The 23906-nt window shown below is 47.0% G+C and overlaps 6 protein-coding genes across 6 annotated transcripts; 2 read left to right on the top strand and 4 right to left on the bottom strand.

Annotated features, from left to right (window-relative positions):
* Nucleotides 1-124: 124 nt before the first annotated feature.
* Nucleotides 125-1743, bottom strand: LAJ45_01768 (uncharacterized protein; the record flags this gene model as incomplete). The annotated part of the gene is made up of 2 exons (XM_046111361.1): nt 125-1545; nt 1719-1743. The coding sequence occupies 2 exons, from the start codon at nt 1741-1743 to the stop codon at nt 125-127; spliced, it is 1446 nt and encodes a 481-aa protein (XP_045975305.1).
* A 2175-nt stretch (nt 1744-3918) lies between these two features.
* On the bottom strand, nt 3919-4977 carry LAJ45_01767 (uncharacterized protein; the record flags this gene model as incomplete). Its single annotated transcript, XM_046111360.1, has 2 exons — nt 3919-4230; nt 4306-4977. 2 exons carry the CDS (start codon nt 4975-4977, stop codon nt 3919-3921), a joined length of 984 nt encoding a protein of 327 aa, XP_045975304.1.
* Nucleotides 4978-8372: 3395 nt separating this feature from the next.
* On the bottom strand, nt 8373-9807 carry LAJ45_01766 (uncharacterized protein; the record flags this gene model as incomplete). The annotated part of the gene is made up of 2 exons (XM_046111359.1): nt 8373-8725; nt 8799-9807. 2 exons carry the CDS (start codon nt 9805-9807, stop codon nt 8373-8375), a joined length of 1362 nt encoding a protein of 453 aa, XP_045975303.1.
* Nucleotides 9808-15209: 5402 nt separating this feature from the next.
* On the bottom strand, nt 15210-15619 carry LAJ45_01765 (uncharacterized protein; the record flags this gene model as incomplete). The annotated part of the gene is made up of 3 exons (XM_046111358.1): nt 15210-15261; nt 15310-15419; nt 15494-15619. The coding sequence occupies 3 exons, from the start codon at nt 15617-15619 to the stop codon at nt 15210-15212; spliced, it is 288 nt and encodes a 95-aa protein (XP_045975302.1).
* A 43-nt stretch (nt 15620-15662) lies between these two features.
* LAJ45_01764 (uncharacterized protein) lies at nt 15663-18795 on the top strand (the record flags this gene model as incomplete). The annotated part of the gene is made up of 7 exons (XM_046111357.1): nt 15663-15738; nt 15927-16093; nt 16149-16274; nt 16328-17011; nt 17069-17975; nt 18040-18647; nt 18748-18795. The coding sequence occupies 7 exons, from the start codon at nt 15663-15665 to the stop codon at nt 18793-18795; spliced, it is 2616 nt and encodes an 871-aa protein (XP_045975301.1).
* Nucleotides 18796-19816: 1021 nt separating this feature from the next.
* LAJ45_01763 (uncharacterized protein) lies at nt 19817-22051 on the top strand (the record flags this gene model as incomplete). Its single annotated transcript, XM_046111356.1, has 5 exons — nt 19817-20058; nt 20186-20412; nt 20531-20603; nt 20653-21252; nt 21310-22051. 5 exons carry the CDS (start codon nt 19817-19819, stop codon nt 22049-22051), a joined length of 1884 nt encoding a protein of 627 aa, XP_045975300.1.
* Nucleotides 22052-23906: the final 1855 nt, after the last annotated feature.

Genomic DNA, 23906 nt, shown 5'->3' with positions numbered 1-23906 from the left:
CAAGCAGTGTCAAGATGAAAAGAAGTGAACAAGAAATGAACCGGCCGAACCCCTGAAAAGAAAAGCCAAGAAAAGAATACACAAAGGGAAAAAAAGAGTGTCGTCAAGACATGATTGCTGGGATTTAAAACATGCTGCTCCCCTTTTTGGACAGCTTCTTCTTTTTCTCTTCCTCTTTGGAGCTGCTGCTCGAGCCAAACTTCAGGCCAAGGAAACTCTTGCGACTCCCTAGCTTCTTTTCGTCGTTTGCTGCGCCCCCTCGCCCCCCTTGGGGTGGTGGCATCATCATACCACCGCTCCCACCGACCACTGGTGGTCTTTGGTTCCGTTGCTGCGAGGAGACTCGTTGTGGCTGTGCAGCGTTACGAGCACCACGGGCCATGTACTCTGCACGCTCGGCTTCGTAGATCCGTTTCAGTCGCTCCGTTTCACGGTTGATATCCTCCTCGCGCTTACGGCGTTCTCGGCTCTCCTCCTCGGCCAACATTTTTCGAATTTCCTCCTGCTCCTTTTCAGCAATACGACGCTTTCGCTTCTCTTCCTCCTGTACGCGGCGGCTGTACTCGGCGTCCGCATCCATGGGGGTACTGTGCCGACGCTGATGCGACTGCTGCTGTTGCTGGAACCTTGCTGCAAATGAGGCATCATTCGGTGGGGGTTTTCCATGTTGCGGGGATGTTGTAGGCGGAGACCTAGGTTCCGGGGCAGACACCGCAATGGTCGGAGTAGCCGCCGCAAGCGGCATGGAGTTCTTCCGTCTCGCTGTCCCGTTTGCCGATCCCCGAATAGGCGGGTTCAAATTAAACATTTGATTCGTAGACTGAAACCAAATGTCACCAATCGCCATCGCAGACAACAGTAACACAACCTCCAACCCCTTGAGATCTTCCACCTCCACGCGCTTCAGGTTGGACTGGATAATTGTGATCTCGCCGATCCCCTTCTTCTCACCAAGACCTAAAAACATGGCGATCGGAATGTCGGGCTCATTTGCGCCGGCCTTCTTGCTCGCCGAGGCAGTACCGGGGATACTAGGTAGGTTTGCTGGCGAGACGAGGGAGCATCGTAATTGCGGGCGGGTCATGATACCGCCTTCTTTGCGCCACCGGAAGGTTGCGCGCGGGAGGTGAGCAATCGCCGCAGCAGCAGACGCGGCATCGAGTTTTGAGGATGTTGGTGGGAGAAAGGAGGTTTTGGGGAGTGAAAACTCCCAGTATGTTCCGCGAAGCGCCGAGTGGTGGTGTTCGAGTATGGTGGTTGAGTCGGGGTTGAACAACGATATCGCAAACTCGCTTGGCAGAAGGACCTTGGGGTCTGCCGGTGTACCGCCAGGGGATGTGGCCGACGAAGGGTGGATCTCAGGTCGAGCGTTTATGGATGCATAGAGGATGTCGGGAACAAAGGCATCGTGTAGAGTAGTGTTGTAGGCATTCTGCTCTTCGGTGGAGATAGTCTTGACGTAGGTTGCCTGAGGAGACGAGCCATTTGAACTATATGAGAGGGTAGTTACGAAGGGTTCTCGGGGCCTAGGAGCGAGATGGAATGCTGCGGGGAAATTAAGGTTAATATTGAAGATGATGACTTTACTAAACGTCTAGAAGGAATGGATCGATATCTGCACCGATGGATCGCAGATGGGGGGATGGGTAAAGTGGAGAAGAAAGAACAAGCAAGGGATGGGAATAAGAAATCCAGAGACGAGAGAAGTGAAAGCTTACTGGGTAGATTGATATCGAGAGGCATACTGGATTCTCCAACAATCTGCAATAATAACTACAAGCAGTCTCGGTGGCTGCTGTAAAGGTACGAGTGGGAGGTAGGCGGACCGGATCAGAAGTAAAAAACAAGAAGCACTCGGCGTCCAGAAAGCTTGGTAGGAGGGAAGACGCAGGAACAAGTGGAGTATAAGAACAAGAGCAATTGTGAGTACAGATGGGAGCACGGGTATAGTATGGCACGTATGTATAGATAGTAGAATACAATGTGGTCTGCAGAACTGTGCGGCGTGGGTACGAAAGAGAAGAGAGGAGGTAAGGGAACTGGGGGGAGGAAGAAACAGCGTCGTATGTATGCAAAGCAAATGTGAGTAGAGTACATGTAGCCTTCCCCCCCGAACGACCTTTTACCGCTTGCACCTCACAGCCTCGCCCACCATACATTTAGTTTAAATGGGGAGGGGCTTCGGTCGAGATGCGGTGCCATAGTAGTCATAGCTTCCTTCCTGCAACTGCACCCAACACCTACTCTACCTGATCTTCACCTGCTCTACCTGCACCTTCTACTCTAGCCCAGTGCCTACACACTCACATACATACATACATACATACATACATACATACATACATGTACTATACCATACCCATAGTAGAGTATTCTACATGTATCTACATACCCTTCTTGTAGATAAATATAGCATCAGATGAAGGGGTCAAAAAGCCGCCTTGGAAGAAGACTCTGAGACGTTACGTATGCACCCAGCAGACGAGAGAGACGTGCGACAGGTTGCAGAAGAGAGAAAGGGTTCCCTTCCGAGAGAGCCGCAACGCTGCAACTGGAACCCCGCCCTCCGAACTAGCTGGTAACGGCTAGCCCTAAACCTCAAGGGAAAATGTGCCTGGCTTCAATGGCTTGGCTGGTGAGTCTCAGAACCTAAATGGCACTTCATGTCTCAGTTGGGCGAGCTCTGTCACCTTGAAATACGACGCTCAGTTGATTCAACAATCGACCTTTTTTGGGGGGGAAAGAAAAGCGTCATCATCGCCTTGGACTCATTAATAATGCATTCTCCGGTAAATATTTTTTATTATATGATTACTTGCAGGTACTTATAGGTACTAGTAGAGTACATGTGTGTAGCTGCTCGAGACTCGGTAGATAACATTCCGGATCGTCTGCTGAGTGAAATCTGCACGTTTCTTTAAGGACGGGATAAACGGTTTGCAAACAGTGCATATCATGAGAGTCTGCAGAAAACACCCAGTTGAAACAGTGTTTTTTTGGGGGGGAGGTGGTACTCAAACTTTATCGGCACCCTATTACAGATCTCACCTATACTGTACCTACTGCACCACTGCACCACTGGGCTTTCCGTACATCGAGTCTCATCTCCATTCCATCGTCACGATATATTCCATTACGTACCGAACCACGACAGCCCTCGACCAACCCAAATTTATGCATACTTTACACACCGACTAATTTAACAGACGGTTCATCTCACCGTCTTGGCTGGCTTGGGCAAAAAAGTACGTTGCCAGTGGCATGCGGTTACGCGTACACTACATGTATTAACAATCCTCTAAGCCAAAGAGAGGGTTAGGGGTCTAGTAGAGATATGATGTTTACAAACATTCCAAAGACAGTCATCTTTGACGGTAATAAAAGAGATGAGAATGTCCTCCGTTGCCGGAGCGCGCCCTCTCCCATTGAAGAAGTTCCTCGCTAGTCTTGCCGTCTCGAAAATTGGCTCGAGGGAGGGACGTCTGCAATGCAGAAATGTAGTTACATTTTACCGCCGCATCGCAGGAGGAGTGGGATGTTATGAAAGAGAAGGAAGGGAGGGATGGGCTAGATGGGCTTGTGTGCACAACTTAAAAAGCATCTAAAACATTCCGCCTGTATGTTGCCGTTGTGGTCTGTAGATCTGTTTGGTACTTCATAGTGGTACAGTAATCTACAAACGGCTACGTTGCGGCCGTGCTAGAAAGCATAATAATTCTTGGCAAGGCTTTATATAAATTTAATCTCAAATCAACAACTTCACTTGGTCACGACCCTCATGCATGCAGAAATTCAATTTTTAGAATAGGACTGGTTTTTTGTCACTGAAAGCCAAGCAATTTAAGGAGAGTCATCACATTTATTTCATTAACAAAAAGAAAATTATTTACATAAATGAAGGTTTCATAGCAGTGTTCCCTAGGCTGGCATCCTGCTACCTCTAGTTCTGCTCTTCTTAGTAGACACCCTGACGATGGTGAACGGAAGAGTAGGGTCGGCGGTGGCAGCCTTTCCGATCTGGAAGTTGGCAACCAAGAGATCGTTTCCGTCGAACGCTGCAGTAGAAGGCAAAAGCATTCCTTGGCCCTTAATCCGACGAACGTGCTTGCCGGTGGTGTACGGCTTTCGGATGTCAAAGACGTCGATAAAGGCCTCGGTATCCAATATACTATCACCGTTGACGGCATAGAGGGTATTACCACGCATAAGCATACCGTCAGGCGAGCCAATCTAGCGAACGGGATTTATAATTAGTATGGAAGAAAGGTACTAAAAAAAGCAGGGGAGATCTATGTTAATACTTACAGCGACATTGCCGAAATCTACCTTGGTGATGGTCTTGGATCCTAGACACAGCCTAAAGATGGCATGGCTGTTGTAGTCTCCGATGAGAACATTCTCCTGGTCGTCGGTGACAACAATTCCGTTGGAATTGAACTGTCCAGTCTCATGCTCGAAAGGTGCTTCGAGCTTAGCGAATGTCTCGAGCTCTTGGTCGACGCTTTCGTTTTCGAGATGCTCGGGAGTGATGACATACAGCTTAGGAAGGAAGGAGTCCGTGATGAAGATGTTTCCGTTCTTTGCAACGGCGAGATCGTTGAGGAGAGCACCCTCTGGAGCCTGAAATCGATGGAGGAGCTGTTGGGACTCAAGGCAGATTACGAAAACCTTGCCAGTGGCTGCACCGGCGACGACGAGGTTGTTGTCTTTCGTAACCTTCATTCCGCTGGCGGAGGTGATATTGAACTCATTCCCGCCGGGAATAAAGACCTCGACATCAGGCTTGTTGACATTACCGCGCCAGATGGTACCGGTAATCCAGGAGCCGGTGTAAAAGTACGGAGAACGGGCTTGACGGGCAATTCCTTCGGGGAAGGAATTGTTGCCTGGTAGAGCCCAGGCGTTGGTCTTTGGCTGAGCAGCAGCCGTTAAGCCGAAAAGGCTGAAAAAGAGTGTGGTGATGATAGAGGCAAGCATTTTGAGAATTGTGTCTTTTGAACTTGTGATGGATAGATGTAGTGAGATGGAGTTCTAGTGCGAGGGAGGTTTTTTAGTGATATATAGTTAACCATTTAAGTGTGCTTCCATACTACGGGAGACATGCAACCCATCTCTACATATAGCGCAAAAGGAAATTACTAGGGCCATAAATGCTCCACCTCTCGGCGTTGCAGCTTGTACATGTGGTGGCTCCTAAAGGTGTGTCTAGCAAGGTGCATATTATCTACCGTAAGAGCTCTAACTCTCAAGTAGACGCAATGAGGCGTATTGACTTCATGAACTCATTGTACAAGACAGATATATCAGTTATATAACTGTAACTTGTTTATTTTATTAATGGAAATTTCTAAGGATACCCTTTGGCAGAATAAGATTCTTTATCGTACATGCACACTACAGATTAATCTCACCATCCGAGAAGGTCCTGAGAGGTTCGTTTTAGATTGTATCTAGTTGATACCCTAGTTGCATAGAATGTTAACATTTATAGCCCCATGGACTAACCCGTTCCTTCTGCCACTAATGCAATGGAATACTAGTACAGTCTTTTCCCCTCATGATAAGAAAATTGAGGTAAAAATAAAACCTCGTGGCCCAAAAAACCTAGCTACATATCCTTCATATTGCTGCGAACAGGGCTCAATGATGTGCTTTCTTTCCCACAGCTACATAGGTGAACATTTTAGCCCAATTGGATTCCCCCACCCCTCCCCCCCCCCCCCCCACCCCCTAAAAAACGTCGATTTAGTTACATAATTAATGTATTCATAACCCCTCAATTCCATTCAAAACAAAAAGCCACCGTCTTGATGTAGGTATTTAATTTTTCACGGCTGTCCGCATGCATGGGAGAGTGAATCGGGAGGACACAACGCATCAACCCACAACAAACAAACCTCAGATTTCCCCCCCAATTGAACCTATGTAAACTTATCTAAACTTCCTCGGCTTATACTTGAGATCGTACATAAGGTTCTGATGCAGGCCGGTGGTAAGTGTTCCCTGGTTGCGGCGTAGATCTTTGGGATAATCCTGGTCGGATTTTGGTCGCCTAATACTGATTGAGATCCTGGAATTTGGGCTTCGAATTCTCATAGGAGGGGGTAATATATACTCCGGCTTAGGCGTTCTGGAAGCAGGTCAGGAGCAATAACTATAGGCAAATATTAGATTCTAGAATTGGATGCTAGCGTCGGGATTGGCTGACAGACAGTCAGCGTCCAAGGCACGATTGAAGTACATGTAGTCAAGGTTATTATAGTGGTATACCGATATATCGTACACAAAAATTTTCAATAAGATTCATTGCTTGAGTCTTCGCTCACCACATTTTAGTTTTGATATCAACCGCTTAATATAAATTCCACGGCATGCAACTAGCCGTGAGGTATCAGTGTTGGAAGATTTGCATGGGTACTTTGTGGCTGGGTGTAGCTACCCACTTAATGTTTCAACGTTGTGAGAGTGTTTCCCAGGCTGTTGGTGGTCCAAGGTCCCAAGGTAACCTGTGGTTTGTAAAACCTACCTAGATATGAGGAAGCTTGGGATGGTGCGCACGTGTCTAGACGTTAGGGTGTACGAAAAGACCTAGAGGCGGGCTAAAGTAAACACAACACTTCTCAACTTCTCATATTCCCCTCCCTACAAATAGGAAATCGGAAAACTAAGGTATTCAATCACAATACTCCCTAAAGTGAGCCTGTGAGCAGGTGAGAAAGGGGATAAAGCTTCTGATCACTTTCTAACGAGCATAACATCGATATCGCTTGGAGCGGCAGTGGCCTTGTTACGAGTGATATATCATGATTATAAATAGGTATTCATTTACATCCACCTCCAATTTAGAGTTGCAAATACTCATATTGCCACAAACAGCGGGTCGAACGGAAACTATATTAGCACGCGGTCGCTTGAAGATATCCTACGGTTCTAAAATGCCAGTCCCGAATTTCAATATAGCATGAGCAGTACTACAAACAGCTACCATGCATTTCCTGGTTCTTCAGCGAGGATCATAACAGGTAAGTAAGCACGAATTATGTCCTAGATCAATTATAAACTAGGTATAACTAAAGATCCATATCCTTAGAGCTCAATATACTATAGGTGGTGTGTCTTTAATTTGGCTATCTTGAGTATTTGACCTATACAAATGGTGTCATAGTAATCCGAGGATTAGGAGAGAGGTCTCTGGGTAGATATTCTTCTGGAAGTGGCTAATAGCTTGCGCAGCTGGGCACATGCCAGTCTCTGGGGATGAACCTGTGCCCATAACCTCTGACAAGCTGTGATCGGTGGGAGACAGTCTTAATTCTGGGACTTGGGTACACCCGGGAGACTAGGGGAGGATTCAATGTGGCCCACCAGGATGCTCGAGGCGAGATTTGACGGTGTCCCCGAGGTTCCTCGTCCTCGTAGACCACACCCGGAGTGTTATTACTCCGACCTGCCCTGCTCCACCCCTCACTCTCAATCTCTCGGCATTTCCATAAATAATTCTACAGAAATATAGAGTGGTTATCAATTCAGTTTATTCATTACCTATAAGTGATCAGTAACCAAGTTTTCAATCATGAAATATCACTCTGAATTAACCACCTCCCACCTGTTGGATATTTGCGGGTGAGCTATCATGACGAAGAGCACTGGTAGTCGAACGGGTACGGGTGAGATGTCATGTCGAGACCTGTCCTTGTCATGTCGATGTCCGATCCGTCAAGATCTTCTGGTTCATTTCTCTCCAGGCTAGAGGCATATAGGTGTCGAGCACTCTGGTTAAATTCTCTATACGTGTGCCTTTATGGTTACGTAGCCTAGTACCAGAGAAACATGAGCATGAGCCTTCGTACCAACCCTTCCATCTTAGGCCCGACTTATTTCCGAATGATGATAGCTTTATTTCATTTCTCGCTATCATTGTTCTCTAACTGACTAGGCCAAACAGAAGCTAAACCCTCGGCTCTAACGCGATTCTATATTGCGGTTTACTAAACTGGTTCTAAAAAAAAGATTTTCTTTGAGGGGGGGAAAAAAAAGGGGGGGGCAGTCATGCAAAATCACCCGGTTTCCTCGAGGTCATGGGACAGTACTTGACTGATTGCTTCGTTAATTGTAGTTTGTTTTCAGAACCATAGAGAAAGTTATCCAGTGGGCCAATGATTTGTAGAATAATAATTACGCATGCGATTACATCCTCGCAATACAAATCATTCAAAATCCTACAACGTCCCAATATAACCATATTTGATTATTATAATAATAATAATAAACCCATTAACACCGCCCACAAAACCAAACAAAATAAAGCCTCAAAAAAATAAACTACAAATAAAGTCAAAAAATCCCAACACACACACGTTTCAACAAAAAGCTCAGTTTTTGATCACTGCTTCTCCCAAATTCAACGGCCTACTAGGCAATGCCGACCTGGGGATCTTAAATGGCATATAGTACGGATCTCCACCCGACTTTCTCCTAATGTAGCCGGTATTGATCGCATTCTGGAGGAGGAAGTGCATCGTAGTCGGCGCACGCCATGTGCACACTACAAAGAAGCGCATCCACCCCAATTTTGTCAGCACTGGCGTGGTGGGTGTGGTATCGAGCGCATCGATAGTCCATGGTTTGGCGCGCGAAGAGATCTCCTCATGTTTGGCCGAGATCAGCATGTATTGGCAGCGCATAGAGAGATATTGGAATGCGATCTTTTCATCGGTGAACAGGCCTGTGATCCATCATCATTAGCAAAAAAAGAAATAGCGAGTAGGGTAGCTAGCAGATTAACATGGAACACATACCGATATTTTCTGCATCCACCACTCCCATCTTCCTATAGAACGCACTGAGCTTCTCTGGCTCCAACCGCCCAGTATTCTTTGGCTTGAAGGCCGAATCCATATATTCGAAGAGGCCTTCAACCATCCCAACCAGGGCGTCACTTGGCTCGCCATCTCTCGCCATCAGCCTCGCGGGCGCCACGTCGTTGATATAGCTGACTCTATGGGATGTCGTATGTCTCGCCGTTGCCACGCCCATGAGGTTGCAGTCGAGGCAGAGGTTATACTCCTCATAGCAGTCGGCGCACTTGACCCTGACCTCCCCCGTCAGGTCGCCTGCGCACGCACTACACGCGAACCCGCCTCTCGAAGAGCCACGGGAGCTCCGGGGGCGGCGTTCGGGTGGGTGCAGTGTATGAAGCTGATGCCATTGCTGGTGAGGCTGAGTGATTCTGCCCTCGTGGTAGCAGCGCGAGCAGAGATCATAGTCGGGGCATGTGAGACAGTGGACGCAGGGGCGGCCGGCAAGGGCTGATGAGCAGCCGTCGCAAAATCGGGCTGGCGGCGGGTTGAAGACGGGAGGGGGAAGCGGCGAAGAAAAGCTGATTGCTTGTGGTGGTTGCGCAGCAGTGGTAAGAGAGCGGTCAGTGCTGAGAGGGCGGGCCTTGGACTCGTTGTAGCGCGAGCGGAGGGCGGACCAAATTCCGGTCTTGGGCTTTGGGGAGGCCGACGGGGAGGGAGTAGGGACATATGTGGTGGTCGGGGGGGATAGTGGTGGGGAGGGTTGCGGGGAGAGCTGCGGGGGTGGAGAGAAGGCAACGGGACCAGGAAATGCGCCTGGAAGTGGATAAGGGCTCTGTGGTAGTTGTAGATCTGGTGGTGGCGAGTGAGGACCGTTGAAAGAGGCTTCTTCTGGGGCCAGAACTCGTTCAGGGACAGGCGCAGGTCCGTCGCCCCAGAAGTAAACGCTCATGTCAGGGCCCACATCTTCAACCATAATATCAGCGTTGTTCTCGGGGTGGGTGTTCATTTCGCTCTTTTATTGGTGTATATAAAATCGGTATAGCTTATATGCAGTTAACTCTGTTAGCACAAATCAGAGAAGCCAAAGCAGAAATGCAAGAACAGATAAAAAAGGCCGTCAGGAAAATGGCATCTACTTATCCAAATTCTCAGACATCTCCCTGCACCTGCAAGTGGAGGGCTTAGATGCCTGTGAGTCACATTTGATTGATTGTTGTGTTTCCTAATTGAAGATCTTGTAGAAGCACAGTTTCCATCGTGGCACAGAATTCGAAGCTAGTAGCACTCTGCAACCCAGGATGTTTAGGATAGAGATAAAGATAACCCTCGGCTTCATGCGATCGTCTTCTCTTCTCTAGATGATGGCCCCCCCCTTTTTTTATCTCATTTAGGCATTCTTTTCTTTCTTTTCTCCAGCAATCTGGGGGGCTTTTTTGTGTTGAGCCTCAAGTACAGGCCTTGGAACGTGGTGGGTGGTGGTACAAAATTAAACCTGATGAGAGCGATGAGGTGAGGATCCCTGCGCCCGAATAGGTACAGTAGCGCAATACTGATAAGGCAAGGTACCTTCTCTCGATAGCCCAGGGCGCCGCCCACATGAGCCCTACATGATCTGACATGTGGGCAAGCGTCTCATCGGGTATCACTCGGCTCAGGGTATTAATGTGTCGTTCATATTGAGATGATATTGAATTAAGGTTGATAGATGATGAATGGATTCGGAGGTCTATCCACGTTATAACCAGGTCAAACTGTTGATTACTTCGACACTCTCGCACTACTATATTATAGCCAGAGCATTAAGGCAGGACGTCAATTACTAAGCGCGTAAATAAGAGCACCATGTGTCCCATGAGTGCAAAAACAATCAAGAGACAGCGGTTCCACAAACCACGCAAGGGGCCTCAAGAGTCACCAAAAGTGGAACATCCCTAATTTGATTGCGGGGTTTGTAATACTGCATGTGGTGGCCAGTCCTCTAAGCATTTCTATCCCAACACCACCATCACCACCACCCCACCACCGCCACCATGCCTGAGATTTTTACAAAAGAAAAAAAAAAAGCCACATTCTAAATTCAGTTCTCACGCACGGCACGGATGGAACGGATGGTGAAACGAACATTCTCCTCCCTGCTTGCGCCTCGAGATGTGCAGCAAGGTAGTTAGGTTAGGGTTAGGGTTATTACTAGCGTTGGGGAGTTTTGTGTGCTGGGTGGTCATTGACACTATGATTAGGATTCCGTTTTAAGGATACATGTAATTACGTATCTGATAACTTAAATATATGGAAGAACAACGCTGGAAGGCAATTATTGTTTTCCAGGTGTGATATTACTAGCTAATGCTATTTTGTGTGTTTTGTAACACCGAATATATACTTTATCCAAATTAGGATGATAGTACCTGAGTGCATATTGTAGGCTGTTGTTGAGAGTATGTACCCGGCTCTAAAACCGGTCTTTTACCATAAGTGCCGATAAAAAAAAAGGTTCTAGCCTTCTAGGTCAATACATGGAATTGGACGAGTACATATGCAAAAATCTGGGATGCAAGGAGAGAACCGCGTAAGTACTGTCGTTCGCTGTGTGGTGAAGGATCTTTACTTTGTGTTGACGGACAGCGACTCCCACCGTATCGTTTGGAGTTGTATATATACCGACACGCTTTCTTGTCCCGGATTGTAACAGCCTATGATGTTAGCTAACACAATGGTTAATTTGGGCTCATCAGATGCCCGGTAAATCCCCTATTATATAAGAGGTAAGAAAATATTCACAAATGGCGAGATTCAATTAAACCGGGCCGCACATGCAGGATAGAGGACCCACTGCTAGGCCTCTCCACGATCCTGAGGTACTCCATAATCGTAATCGATATTCGCCGCTCCGTCTTATCCCATCGCAACTTGGCAATATGTTGCATCTGCCTTACTCTAGGAGCGCTCAATGTTTGACTTGGGTTTATAGCTAGTAGGGTGGAGACTGTGCATGTGCCAAGGACAAACTTTCCCTCCTTTACATATAGAGTTCGCATACTTCCGTTCTTGCTCCGACAAGGATCCCTCTTCATGGCCCCCTATTCACCCAATACTTTTTAAATTGGGAACATGGCCTTATTCATCGATTCCCCTTTTAAACCCCTTTTCGAAGGGAACCGTGAAGGTACGTTTGCAGCATCCTTTGTAGGGTTAGGGTTTCTCTTGTACATACATACTACATGTAGATAAATGAGACGACTGAAAATTTGGATATGTGATGGCCAAATTCATAACTAGCTACATATACATATATAGTGTAAGTTCAGTTGCCATAACTGCGTTTTACAATTCATGATGCGGTGATCGAATCTGTGAATACAAGTACATATGTACATGTCACTTTGGATTAAGGCTCCGCATGGTATCAACGGCCGTTACATACATATAGTATTCGTCCGTTCAAGGGCCCGGGGGGCCGTTCAGCGGCCGATGACTGTTCAGAGGGTGTTTGGCAACGACCAACCGTTCAGTATAGGAACGGAGCCTAACGGTCAACTGTATGTAAAGTGTGAAAGGACCTCTAGAGGTCCTTTTCCCCACTGAACCGCAACTGGTTCATGGCAACCATGCAACATGCCACCATACAACGGAACCGTTGAGACCAAGCACCCCCTTTAAAAAAATCATAAAGCACTAGTAATCCGTTCGTGACACCCGAACGGAAGCTCGCCTGGCAGCGAAATCGAACGGCCGTTGATACCATGCGGAGCCTAATCCACATCGCCGCGCGCCCTCCTGGCTGGTATTAGAGAGGGATAAGGTTTGCAATGATCGGAATGACTATAAAATAGTGCATCTTCATGAAATCTCACTCGCGTGAGTGCTATAAACCATTAGGTTATAATATCGGCATATTGAATTTCTAGACTGCGTAAATAAATTCCCCTGATATAGTAAGATAGTCGGATTGCCTGTTTTCAGCCAATACCTGCACGCATACCAATGGCAACACCATAGCCGAATGAAGTATAATACTGCCTAGTGGTATACGTATATTATAATACCATATTATATATATTTCGGCACGAGCCGCGCTCTGACATTAATGGTTCTACTAGCCCTTGAATTTGGCGATCTAGGCTAGAAAGACTGACTCCTCGTACCATATATCTCGTGATGTAGAACTCACCCGTGGCTATTCATTGGAAAGAAGGAAAGAAAGTGAGCATTTGTGTTCTTATGTACTTATCGCGAAACCACATATACCCACATCCTAGGGCCCGGCCCCGGACTACTGATATCCTAGCCTGAAATCGTGCCTCGACCAATAGACGAACCGGAGCATAGATTTGTAGCTCTAAGTTCTACGGTATGATCCGTCACTCTAGTATAACCTCTTGGTTTATCCGGCATATTCACAAAAGGAAAAGAAAAAAGCGTAAAATACTGAAATCTATACGTAGATATAACCTAGCCCTTTATCTGAATGAGAAACCGTGCTGTATCTATGTGACTTAATTGCTGTAATTATTTGGAGCTGGATTATCTGTATTTATAGTACATGTGCGTGTTATATAGCAATAATTATATATAAAGTTAAGGCAGGGTCAAGAGCTGTAAACAACCAATGATTCTTTGTACTCTATAGTTGGATCTTGAATTCTTTACACAAGTATATACCTGCAGCATGTATAGCCCAGCCGTCACACGCGGCAACTGGTGAATATCAGGGATGGGTTCCGTTTAGTAGAGTGAGGCACGTACCTAAACGTAACACTGTCTACTTGTTGAGAAATCCTAGACTTGAGATTAAGGCCAGTCGTTGCACACAAGCCATCTAAGTTCCAACTAAAAGACTCGTTGTAGATATCTCACCTGAAAGATGATGTGAAATCTGGGATAGCCAGCACGAAGGAAAGGGTATATATGAAAGCAAAAGTAAAACAAAACCCCTTAAACAACATCGGGGATTAAAGTACCATGTATGTAGTTGCTGGGCGATGCGTACTCGGGGAGTCGAACCCCGTTCTCCCGCTTGGGAAGCGAAAATCATAACCGTTAGACCAAGTACGCTTGTAATAGTATTAAAAACATTCTATTTTCAAATATCTTCGTGAATAAAAGAAATTGACAGTGTGTTGTCACAGAAAGACTACATGTGGTTACATTAGTATTCTATCCAGTAGTCTACTGCATTCAAATCCTTGATGTCATCTTCGTTCCCCGAGACAAGCACGGGCCCAAAACATCCCATACCTCAAGTCACTCCTGCACATACCCGCGAGATAGAAGCTTCCGAAATCTATCAGGCAACGTGTCAACTTCTCAGGAGCCCATCGAATAATGCGATGGATCTATGTCTGAAAGGAAATGCCAAATCTTGGTATTTCCCTCTCTGATATGTCGTTATCCTGGGGCTGAAGGGAGAGATATATGTACGCTATTTATATCCCGAAAGTAGAGTACGCAGAGTTGAGAAAGTGCATCTCATACATGCTGTACCCTAATCCAATTGCGAAGTTGGGCAGTTCGAGAAAAATATATGCATGTATGGATGGTAGAGTACAGATACGATGATCCGCGGGCAACCTATGGACGTCCGTGATCACCACAACCTGCATCCTACCCAAAAATTGCAATCAAAGCACACTTTGCATCTTATCACACATGCAACACATATGGGGTGCTCAATCGATCAATACGGCCCGCTGTATTTATTATTCCCTGGTAATGATAACCTCTTCTGTTATTGAGGATCTGCAGTGAAACTTGGCAGATGATCATGGGGAAAATCTTCAGCCCAAATTATGGAACACCGGGCGTCACTCGTTCACGGATATCAGCTGAAAGCTGCACACCCTCCAAAACAAGTTTACCAAATGCGTCATGGGACCGCGCTTAAGAACAGCACAGAGCAAGGTATGCAATAGGTACGCGAGATCTTCGCAATGATCCGGTACCAGAGGAGCGGTTGAGGCATTGCAGGGAAGGGAGATGTTTGTGAGACACGGACAATGCGAGTCTATTCAGATGGGGGATTGGGGTTTTCCCAGGCTGATCCTCAACAAAAAAAGAATGTAGATTACCCCCAGGAAAGCCCGTATGATTTTAGATATATCCAAATGCGTTATGATGTCTTCGGCAGACAAGCGGCCGAATACCTATGTATCTCTTGTGAGGCCAGCTGAGCTTTTTGTCTGCTTCGGTCGATGCAAAGCTAGAAGTATTGTGCATCTGCCGGTATTCTAGGTCTGAAGCTTTGTCCACAGGTCTAGAGAGTGCCAGTGATATCGCATCTCATTAAAGTTGTCTTTGCATGATTCTGATGTATAACTAGATGCCCCCCCGCCAACCTGTTGGAGAGTTACGACTACTTTGCCCCTTCAGTCATTATCACAAGTATCGCTGGGAATTGGTTCTCCATACACCTTATTTACCCGTTGTTGCTTTATCGCTCACTGAAATCTGCTTATCGCGGTACCTGCACATATTAATTATTCCGAAGTCAAAAGTACCGAACTGCCCGTACCTGAATTGGGAAAACAATAGTATTAAGGCGTGCTTTTTACAATGTCTTCCACCATCTCTATCGTCGCGACGCCCCTGCCGCTTGATCGGGAGCTCAAACAGAAAAGCAAGCTATTGCTATCTACAGCCCAGACAAAAGGGCACCCACCAAGTAGCACAGTTTTCAGTCCCCCCCTAACACCCACCTCACCAACATCATCGACATTGTCCACCGAAACATCCACAACCTCAATATCCTCCATAACATTATCTCCTTGTAAGAAGCGTTTGAGTTCAACAGTCAACCGAGCGCCATTCCGGAAACACAACATCTGTAATTTTGTTCCGGATCTTCTGTCGTGCTGTGGTTCCAATATGAGGGGTGGTTTGTCGCCCATGAACGGGAGTGGAGACGGTAGTCGTGTAGGGACACCACTACCACGGTTCCTTGGTGAGTTGATTTTTGCATTACTTTACATAACGCTCCTTCTGCTTCCATCCGGTCGCATCCCAGTCTAGCAGTACGCCTGTCACGTGCATTTTACGTCCCAGTTCCCGTCCCCCTAGGGCGATCCTGGGGAACACTCCCGCCGCTTCTTTTCACGCGAGATTTCCTAACCTTCGTCATGGATTGTACAGATAATTCCGGAAACCTGGTGAGCTCGTCCATGGTCCCGGTCATTACAGCCGACAGTCCAGATGCGCTGCCAAAGTTGTTGCATAGAGTCAACCACAGGCGTTCAATATTGTCCTTGGCCGTGTCGAAAGATTATGTGTATGCAGGAAGTCAAACTGGAGAGATCTTGGTAAGAGCCAGCTCAATGGGTACCTTCGAATATACTATACTGACTCGCAGCGCAGGTCTGGTCGCTTGAGACATTTGAGAAAGTTGCAACCTTAGAGGGTCATCAAGGAAGTGTACTCTCACTTTGTCTAGCAGAGGATCAATCGTTACTCTTTTCAAGTGCCGGCGATGCTATAATCAATGTAATAAAGAGCTCCTTCCAGTGGTGTATTACAAATCACTCATGGTATTCCAGGTCTGGAATTCAACTACCTTCGAAAACCTCTACACAATATACTCCACATTCGACCTCGGAGATGTCTTTTGTGTCGCATATTCACCACTACAGAATACCGCTTACTTCGGCGCTCAGAACACCAGCATCCAATGGTATGACTTGAAAGTAAAGGACTCACGGCCATGCCCAACCCTCACCTCCCACCCTTCGCACCGCAACCACCCGTTCTTTGATTCCAAAGGCCCTGGCGGCGGCACAGCTCTTAAGCAAGAGATTTGCCCACGTTCAATTACCTCTCAGCTCCTTGAGACCGACCCCGAGAACATAGTACAGTATGCGCATTACGGGTATGTCTATTGCATGCTCCTAATCTCGCTGTCTGCGAGCTCCGAGATTGGAAAGGCGGGTCAGCAAATATTGTTGAGCGGAGGTGGAGACGGTGTAGTTAAGCTATGGAGCATCGACAGCAATACGAGCAGGATTGAGCAGATGCGGGAGTTAAGTGGTGGAGATTCAGGGGTCCTAAGTATGGTGGTTCAGGACTCTTTGCTGTATTGCGGCTTGACAGATGGTGAGATTTGCATTTGGGACCTTGACACATGCCAGTTGATCCGGAGTGTAAAGGCCCACTGCGAAGATGTGTTGACTTTGAGCATTAAGGGAAACTTTATGTTCAGCGGGAGCGCAAGTGGATATACAAGGGTACGCATCCCCACCTACAAGTTTAAACATTATAATTCGCTTATCATTTATGGCTAGAAATGGGACCAACGCTTTGAATGCGTCTCACGCTGGCAATCACACACTGGCTTGATTCTAACCTCCGCTATCACAACCCGAAATGATCGCCTAATCCTCATTACAGGGGGTAATGATGATTGCGTCGCCATCTGGGACGTCTCCGCATGTGAGCTTGACGAAAGTTCAGGATCGCAGCAAACCCAGAACGACCAGCTTCTCAGCTCTCTGAGTAAGCTAGTGTCATTCCGCACAGTTTCAAACAATCCAACTTATATGGAGGACTGCCGCCGCGGTGCGACCTACCTTAAGAGTCTTTTCAAGAGGTTTGGAGCCACCACGACGCTGTTACCAAGTGAGCCAGATCGCAACCCTATTGTGTTTGCAAAATTCAATGCTGCCGTGAAGAAGAAGGGGAAAACTATTCTTTTCTACGGGCACTACGATGTTATCCAAGCAGAGGCAACGGTTGAGGAAGGCTGGTTCACGGATCCGTTTGAGTTGACGGGGCAGAATGGATATCTCTACGGCCGTGGAGTATCAGACAATAAGGGTCCCTGTCTTGCAGCGTTATTCGCGGTAGGCGAGTTAGTGCAGGCACAAGAGCTGGAGTCCGATATTGTGTTTTTAATAGAGGGAGAAGAGGAGAGCGGTAGTAGGGGTTTTGCAGACGCAGTCAGGCAAAACAAGGAACTCATCGGGGATGTGGACTGGATCTTGCTGGCGAATAGTTACTGGCTTGATGATGATGTACCGTGCTTGACATATGGGCTGAGAGGGGTCATTCACGCGACTGTTGCTGTTGAGAGTGAAAAGCCGGATCTACATTCAGGAGTGGACGGTAGTAGGCTGAACCGGGAGCCCACCATTGATTTGGTTAATCTCCTGGCAAAGTTGACAGACGAGACTGGAGCCATAAAGATTCCTGGTATTTTATTATTATTCTCTTGTTGCATCCGAATTAACTCACTAACAAACAAAACGGAAACCAGGTTTCTCCGAGCCTGTACGCCCCGTCACTGCAGCGGAAGAGGAGATGTATTCTGCAATAACCACAGCTCTATGCAACAAACCCCATTGGTCACACCTCACCGCCGAAGGTATCAAAGATCACCTCATGTCTAAATGGCGATTCCCTTCTCTTACAATCCACCGTGTCTCCGTGTCTGGGCCCTCAAACGCAACCATCATACCACGATCCGCATCGGCGGCCATCTCACTTCGTATCGTGCCAGACCAGGAGCTCAGCGTCATCAAAAACTGCCTGGTTGAATATCTCAACAGCGAATATAAGCGTTTCGGTAGTGGTAATAAGCTCAAGATCAGCATTGATCACGAAGCAGAGCCTTGGCTAGGTGATCCCGAGAACGACGCATTTAGGACCCTAGAAAGCGCCATCATGGACGCGTGGAGCACCAGCAATGCGGCCGGAGAGAAACAGAAAGTCAAGCCCTTGTATATCCGCGAAGGAGGTAGTATCCCGACGGCGAGATTCTTAGAGAAAGAGTTTGGTGCGCCAGCTGCACATTTGCCGTGCGGACAAGCGAGTGATCATGCGCATTTGGATAATGAGAGATTGAGGCTGGTTAATCTTTATAAGGTATGTTTTAGTTTTCGTCTCGGCATGAGTTGTGCTTTCTTGACCGAGTGGTCGGGCGGAGTTAGCATGGGACACGTGCTAATTCGTTATCGGTGTTTAGAGCAAAGATATTCTCAAGCGTGTGTTTAAGGAGCTGCCCAAGAAATGATTGGTGCCCTAATTCCCGCGAGAATCTTGGTATCAATCTTGGTATTAGGCCAAGACAAACATACCCGTTCATGACTTGTGGTGAATTGCGAGGTGTGGTGCTACACAGGCAGTTTTCAATGTTGTAAATCTTTTCTCCTATGTTTCTACTACCCCATATATTTTTACCTGTATCTTGTTGTTATTACTTTCGTATTTGGCCGGCTATTGACTTTGGAAAAAAAGAATGGGCATTAGAGGTGTTGGATTTGCATGGGCATTTTGTACCTACATGGAGGTTATTCCATGGTAGCGTTGTAAAACAGATTATCTTTCCTGAGTATTTATACAGTTGTAGTTAAGGTGTGGAGATGGACCTACATACGTAGATCCTGCAGCTCTTGTTTGCACTCCCATGTAAGGGTTCCATCTATCCTTGTAGGGCAGGCAGGCTGTTGACTCTAAACTCGTAGAGAAGAGGAGATGTGCTTGAAAGGGCCATTGTATCCACAAAAATGCTCGGTTGGGACGAGGGCCAAACTGACCATTCAGAACCTTGACCATGGTAGAGAGCACTGGAACGTCTGCACGTTGGTACTCTATCGCCCCCTCCGGCGCCGGCAACGCACCTCCACCCCTGCAAACGGGACGTCACTAACATCCCGTTCCTATCTGCAAACCCACGCTTCAGGAAAAGCGTCCAGAATCAACTTCCATGAGTTTCTTGGCGCGTCGTAGTTATGCGCGGGTATCCAGCCCCGTGCGTCAGTCTGTGGCTCCGGTTTTTTGTCTTGTCAGTAGAAGTAGGCAGTAGATAGACTTCTTCCTGCCTTGTCTCTCCCCCCCCTTCTGCTTCCCCTTCTTCAGTTGCACGCCATTACCTACATACCTCTCTTCACCTTTCTTCTACAGGTTTTTCAGGAGTGAGAGTGTTAATTCTGTTTTACCCAGCCTCACGTTCCTTCTCTATTTAACGACATCCTTACTCCGTTAGATAGTTGCTACCCATTTCCCGTGAAAGAACAGGCAATTTTCACAAGTAGATGCCTACGATCCCTCGCGCCCGCGCTATTGGCGGAAGAAGTGGTGGGAGTTCGGCGCTGGGTAGAATAGCCGTCTTGATCGCCGGAAGTATCCCACGTTTGCGCCCACAAGATGGAAATATCCCATTCTTGGGAAAGAGGGAGTTTGAGGAAAGCCCCAATAGCCCGGATTTTTGGATGAATGTTGGCATTGCGTTCGCCTTGGTCGTGCTTGGAGGAATATTTGCTGGTTTGACTTTGGGGTAAGTTTTCCTTTGCTGTCTTTCCTTTGCTATGTTTGGTTTTAGGGAGGTTGCAGGTATATTACGAGGGGTGGGGGTGGTTGGCGCGATTATTGATCAATTGGTCGCAATTGCTAACATTTTGAAGATTGATGGGACAAGATGAGATATACCTCCAGGTTATCGAGCAGAGCGGCGAAGGCGCAGAACGGATTCACGCAAAAAAAGTGCTTCGTCTTCTGAAACGTGGAAAGCATTGGGTTTTGGTTACTCTATTATTGAGTAATGTTATCACGAATGAAACGTTACCAATTGTCTTGGATCGCAGTTTGGGTGGTGGCTGGCCGGCGGTGTTGAGTAGTACAGTCTTGATCGGTGAGTGCGCGCGCGCGATATTGAGCCCCTCCCTGAATGGGAGCGATTTGGGTCGCAGTAAAGTCTTTTGCGCTGTGAGAATTGAATTGCTGATCTTTGCGCCGTGGAAGGAACATAGTCATCTTTGGTGAAATTATTCCACAGTCTGCTTGTGTTCGATATGGTCTCTCAATTGGAGCTTACCTGTCACCGTATGTTATTCCACAGACCTTCTTGCGATTTTTACTAATGTGAGCATAGATTTGTTCTTGGTTTGATGTACGTGATGTCCCCCGTCGCCTATCCCACAGCTCTTATGCTCGACTGGATTCTCGGCGAAGACCACGGAACAGTATACAAAAAAGCTGGTCTCAAGACCCTCGTCACTCTGCATAAGAGCTTGGGCCCATCGCCCTCGGATCGTCTTAACCAAGATGAAGTCACGATTATTTCCGCTGTTTTGGATCTTAAGGATAAGCCTGTTGGCTCAATCATGACACCCATTAAGGACGTATTTACAATGTCTTCAGACACAGTTCTTGATGAAGCTACAATGGACAAGATTCTATCTGCCGGTTACTCGAGAATCCCGATTCATGCGCCTGGAGAACCGACAAACTTCGTGGGTATGCTTTTGGTCAAGATCCTCATCACGTACGACCCTGAGGACTGCAAGAAAGTTGGCGAGTTCCCGCTTGCAACGTTGCCAGAAACCAGAGAAGAAACGAGCTGCTTGGATATCGTCAATTTCTTTCAAGAGGGAAAGAGTCACATGGTGCTTGTTTCTGAAGCTCCTGGCGAGAACCACGGTGCATTGGGAGTCCTCACGCTTGAAGACGTCATTGAGGAGCTGATTGGAGAGTAAGACCACCCCAACGCAACTTCCCCTATGCCTGGATATTGATTAACATCTCATAGGGAAATTATCGACGAATCCGACGTCTACATCGACGTGCACAAAGCCATCCGCCGCATCAACCCCTCCCCTCTCGCCCGTCGCACAGTTTCTACTCACTACCGCCACACTGACACTGCCATCGCCGTTGCTTCTCTTACTGCCGCTGCTCCTGGGCTCGAGCATCACCTTGAAAACAACAACGATGTAAAGCGCAACTCCGAAGACCTTCTTGTCCATGAAGACCACCTATCATCTGACCATGAAACTGGCTCTGTTCCTCCGACTATGCGACGTTCCAGTCAGCAAGCGTCACTTGCCGGTATTCCAGAGGACATCCTACCGCAGCTAAAATTCCTAGGCCCTGCAAACCATGCTGGGAACCCGAGACAAACAAGTAGTAAGACTGTGAAGATCAAGCATGCTGATGGTAGTACTGGTACCTCTACACCGATGCAACAGACAGCTGCTGTAGTTGGTGGCAGTGATAGCCGTAACGGGACTCCAATGGATGGATCACTCGACCGTGTCACACAGATAGCGGTCAAGACCCCAACCAGAACAGACAGTCTATCAGTCGGCAATAAGAGAGTGGCACGGAGTGGAAGTTTAGTTGAGAGAGTGGAGCATGTAGGAGGCGTTCCTAAAACGGTGATTGAGACAACTAGTAGTAGCGATGGTGAGAGTAGTAGTGGTGAGGGTGGAAGCAGCGATAGAGGAAGGAGGAGAAAAAAGAAGACGGAAAGTACTCCGTTGTTGGGTTAAATGTAATTTCTCTTTTTAGCTGAGCTCCTCTATTTTTCTTTGAGGACTCTTGTTTCTATTTTTTATTAGTTCATATGCTTGCTTACTTATTGATTTACCCTCTGATTATGAGTTGCTTTTTTCTACCCCCTTAAAACTATAGGCTTTTCTTTTCTTTTCCATGGTCATTATAAAATGGGCTCCGCTTGTTTGGCCGATGATTCGTAGTCGTACATGTAGAAGGCTGTGGGCAAGGAGAACAAAACTGGGTGCGTTTTGCGATAGTTCTGCTTTTTTTTTTTGCTTTTTTGCTTGTTTATTTCCTCATGTGTTGTTTATGCTCCATGCTGGGCTGGCTGTGTTATGATATTTATGTAATGCTATTATGAAACCGGTAATAGCAACTGAGGATTACAAAAATATATAAAGTTTATACGAGATATACTTAGCTAAAATCCATTAACTGTGGTAGTTATATCTCCCAGTTGTCCTCCTGGCCTGAAACCCTCCACGGGGTTAAACAGAAGTTAAAGAGACATCTAATAACGCCAAAGGCCCAATTCACTCGACGCCGGTCAGGGCACGAGTGAATCGGCTCCGAGATAAGTGGGTGCTACGGGGGAGTCAAAGTAAGACATGTACTACATGTCATGCATAAGTATAACGAGGTTGGGGGGGGGGGGGGTTGTCTTGCTTGCCCTAGTTTTAGTTTCCAACCCACGAGCACAAGCCACCCGAGACCTATGCTCGCCAGTACTACATGAAGACCTGCACTTGTCTGTGTCGAGAGGGCCCACCCTTATAAACTTGAGACGGGCGACTGCTTCTGTATCACGGGCGTAGATCTAGAAGTCTCAACTGTTACTCTCCTCACACACACACAAAACAAAGGTAAATCCGGAAAAAGCAGGCCTAGATACCTACAATAGCCATCCCCAACTGAGCTCAGAAGGGTCACGGAAAGATGGAGGTGAAGGGAATAGAAAAAGAGTGGTGCGAACCGAAATGTGGATATTATCTGTTGCCTCGATCTCACTGCAATTGAAACCCCCCGGCTTGGGTCAACATGCACCTTGAAATCAGGGATAGGAAAAAGACCTGTATATGTGTGTGCATGTTGGATGGGGGCAGAAAGTATCTTGTGGCATTTGTTCGTTGATCACAGAGCATCACTCGATGCACCGTGTTGTGGAGAAATGCGGATTAGGAAATGCGTTACCAAACCTGGCACACGTGTAGGTACTAGGTAGCGGTGATTTATGGGGAAAGCTACTCCCCACAACTCTCAATTCTCCCGGCAAAACCTTGTTTTTGCCCTTTGCCCTTTGCACTAGTAGCAATATTTAAATCTATTATGTAATTGGCCGCACTGACAACCCTAACCCAAAACCTTAGAGGGATAGGCTATTTGGAAGGGCCTGGAAGTAATACAGGATTTCCGAGTTGGCTAAACAGGAAGATGGGACCTAACCAGGCCCCAGGTGTTCCTGTTATCACAATGAAACTATTTTCTAACCGAATCATACCCCATGATTGTGCCAAATCAGGCTCTATGAAGTACCGAGTCAGATTCTATGAAGTGTCGAGGCAGACTCCATAGATCTATTTAGAGGCTGCCAGCCGCATCCCTTTAACAAACTCTAAGACTTAGGGAAATGGGTATTTGCGCCTTCCTTTCTCCCTTTCTTCCTTTCTTTCTTTCCTTCGGTAGGTTTTTGGTCAATCAGTGCCTGTCAGACTTAGGCCTAATCGCAACCAAATTTATTCACAACCATCTATGCCAATGACCGATTTACCAGTTTCACACGGTACCAGATTTGCGGCCGCGGTGGTAACGCCGAGCACCTTAGTGCATAATAATGGGAGTGGTAAAATA

Source organism: Morchella importuna (assembly GCF_003444635.1).
Source record: "Morchella importuna strain M04M26 chromosome Unknown Morimp01GS003, whole genome shotgun sequence".
In the NCBI taxonomy this organism is placed as follows: Eukaryota; Fungi; Ascomycota; class Pezizomycetes; order Pezizales; family Morchellaceae; genus Morchella; species Morchella importuna.
Note: the sequence above shows the minus strand (reverse complement) of the source record. Positions and strands in the feature narration are given on the sequence as shown.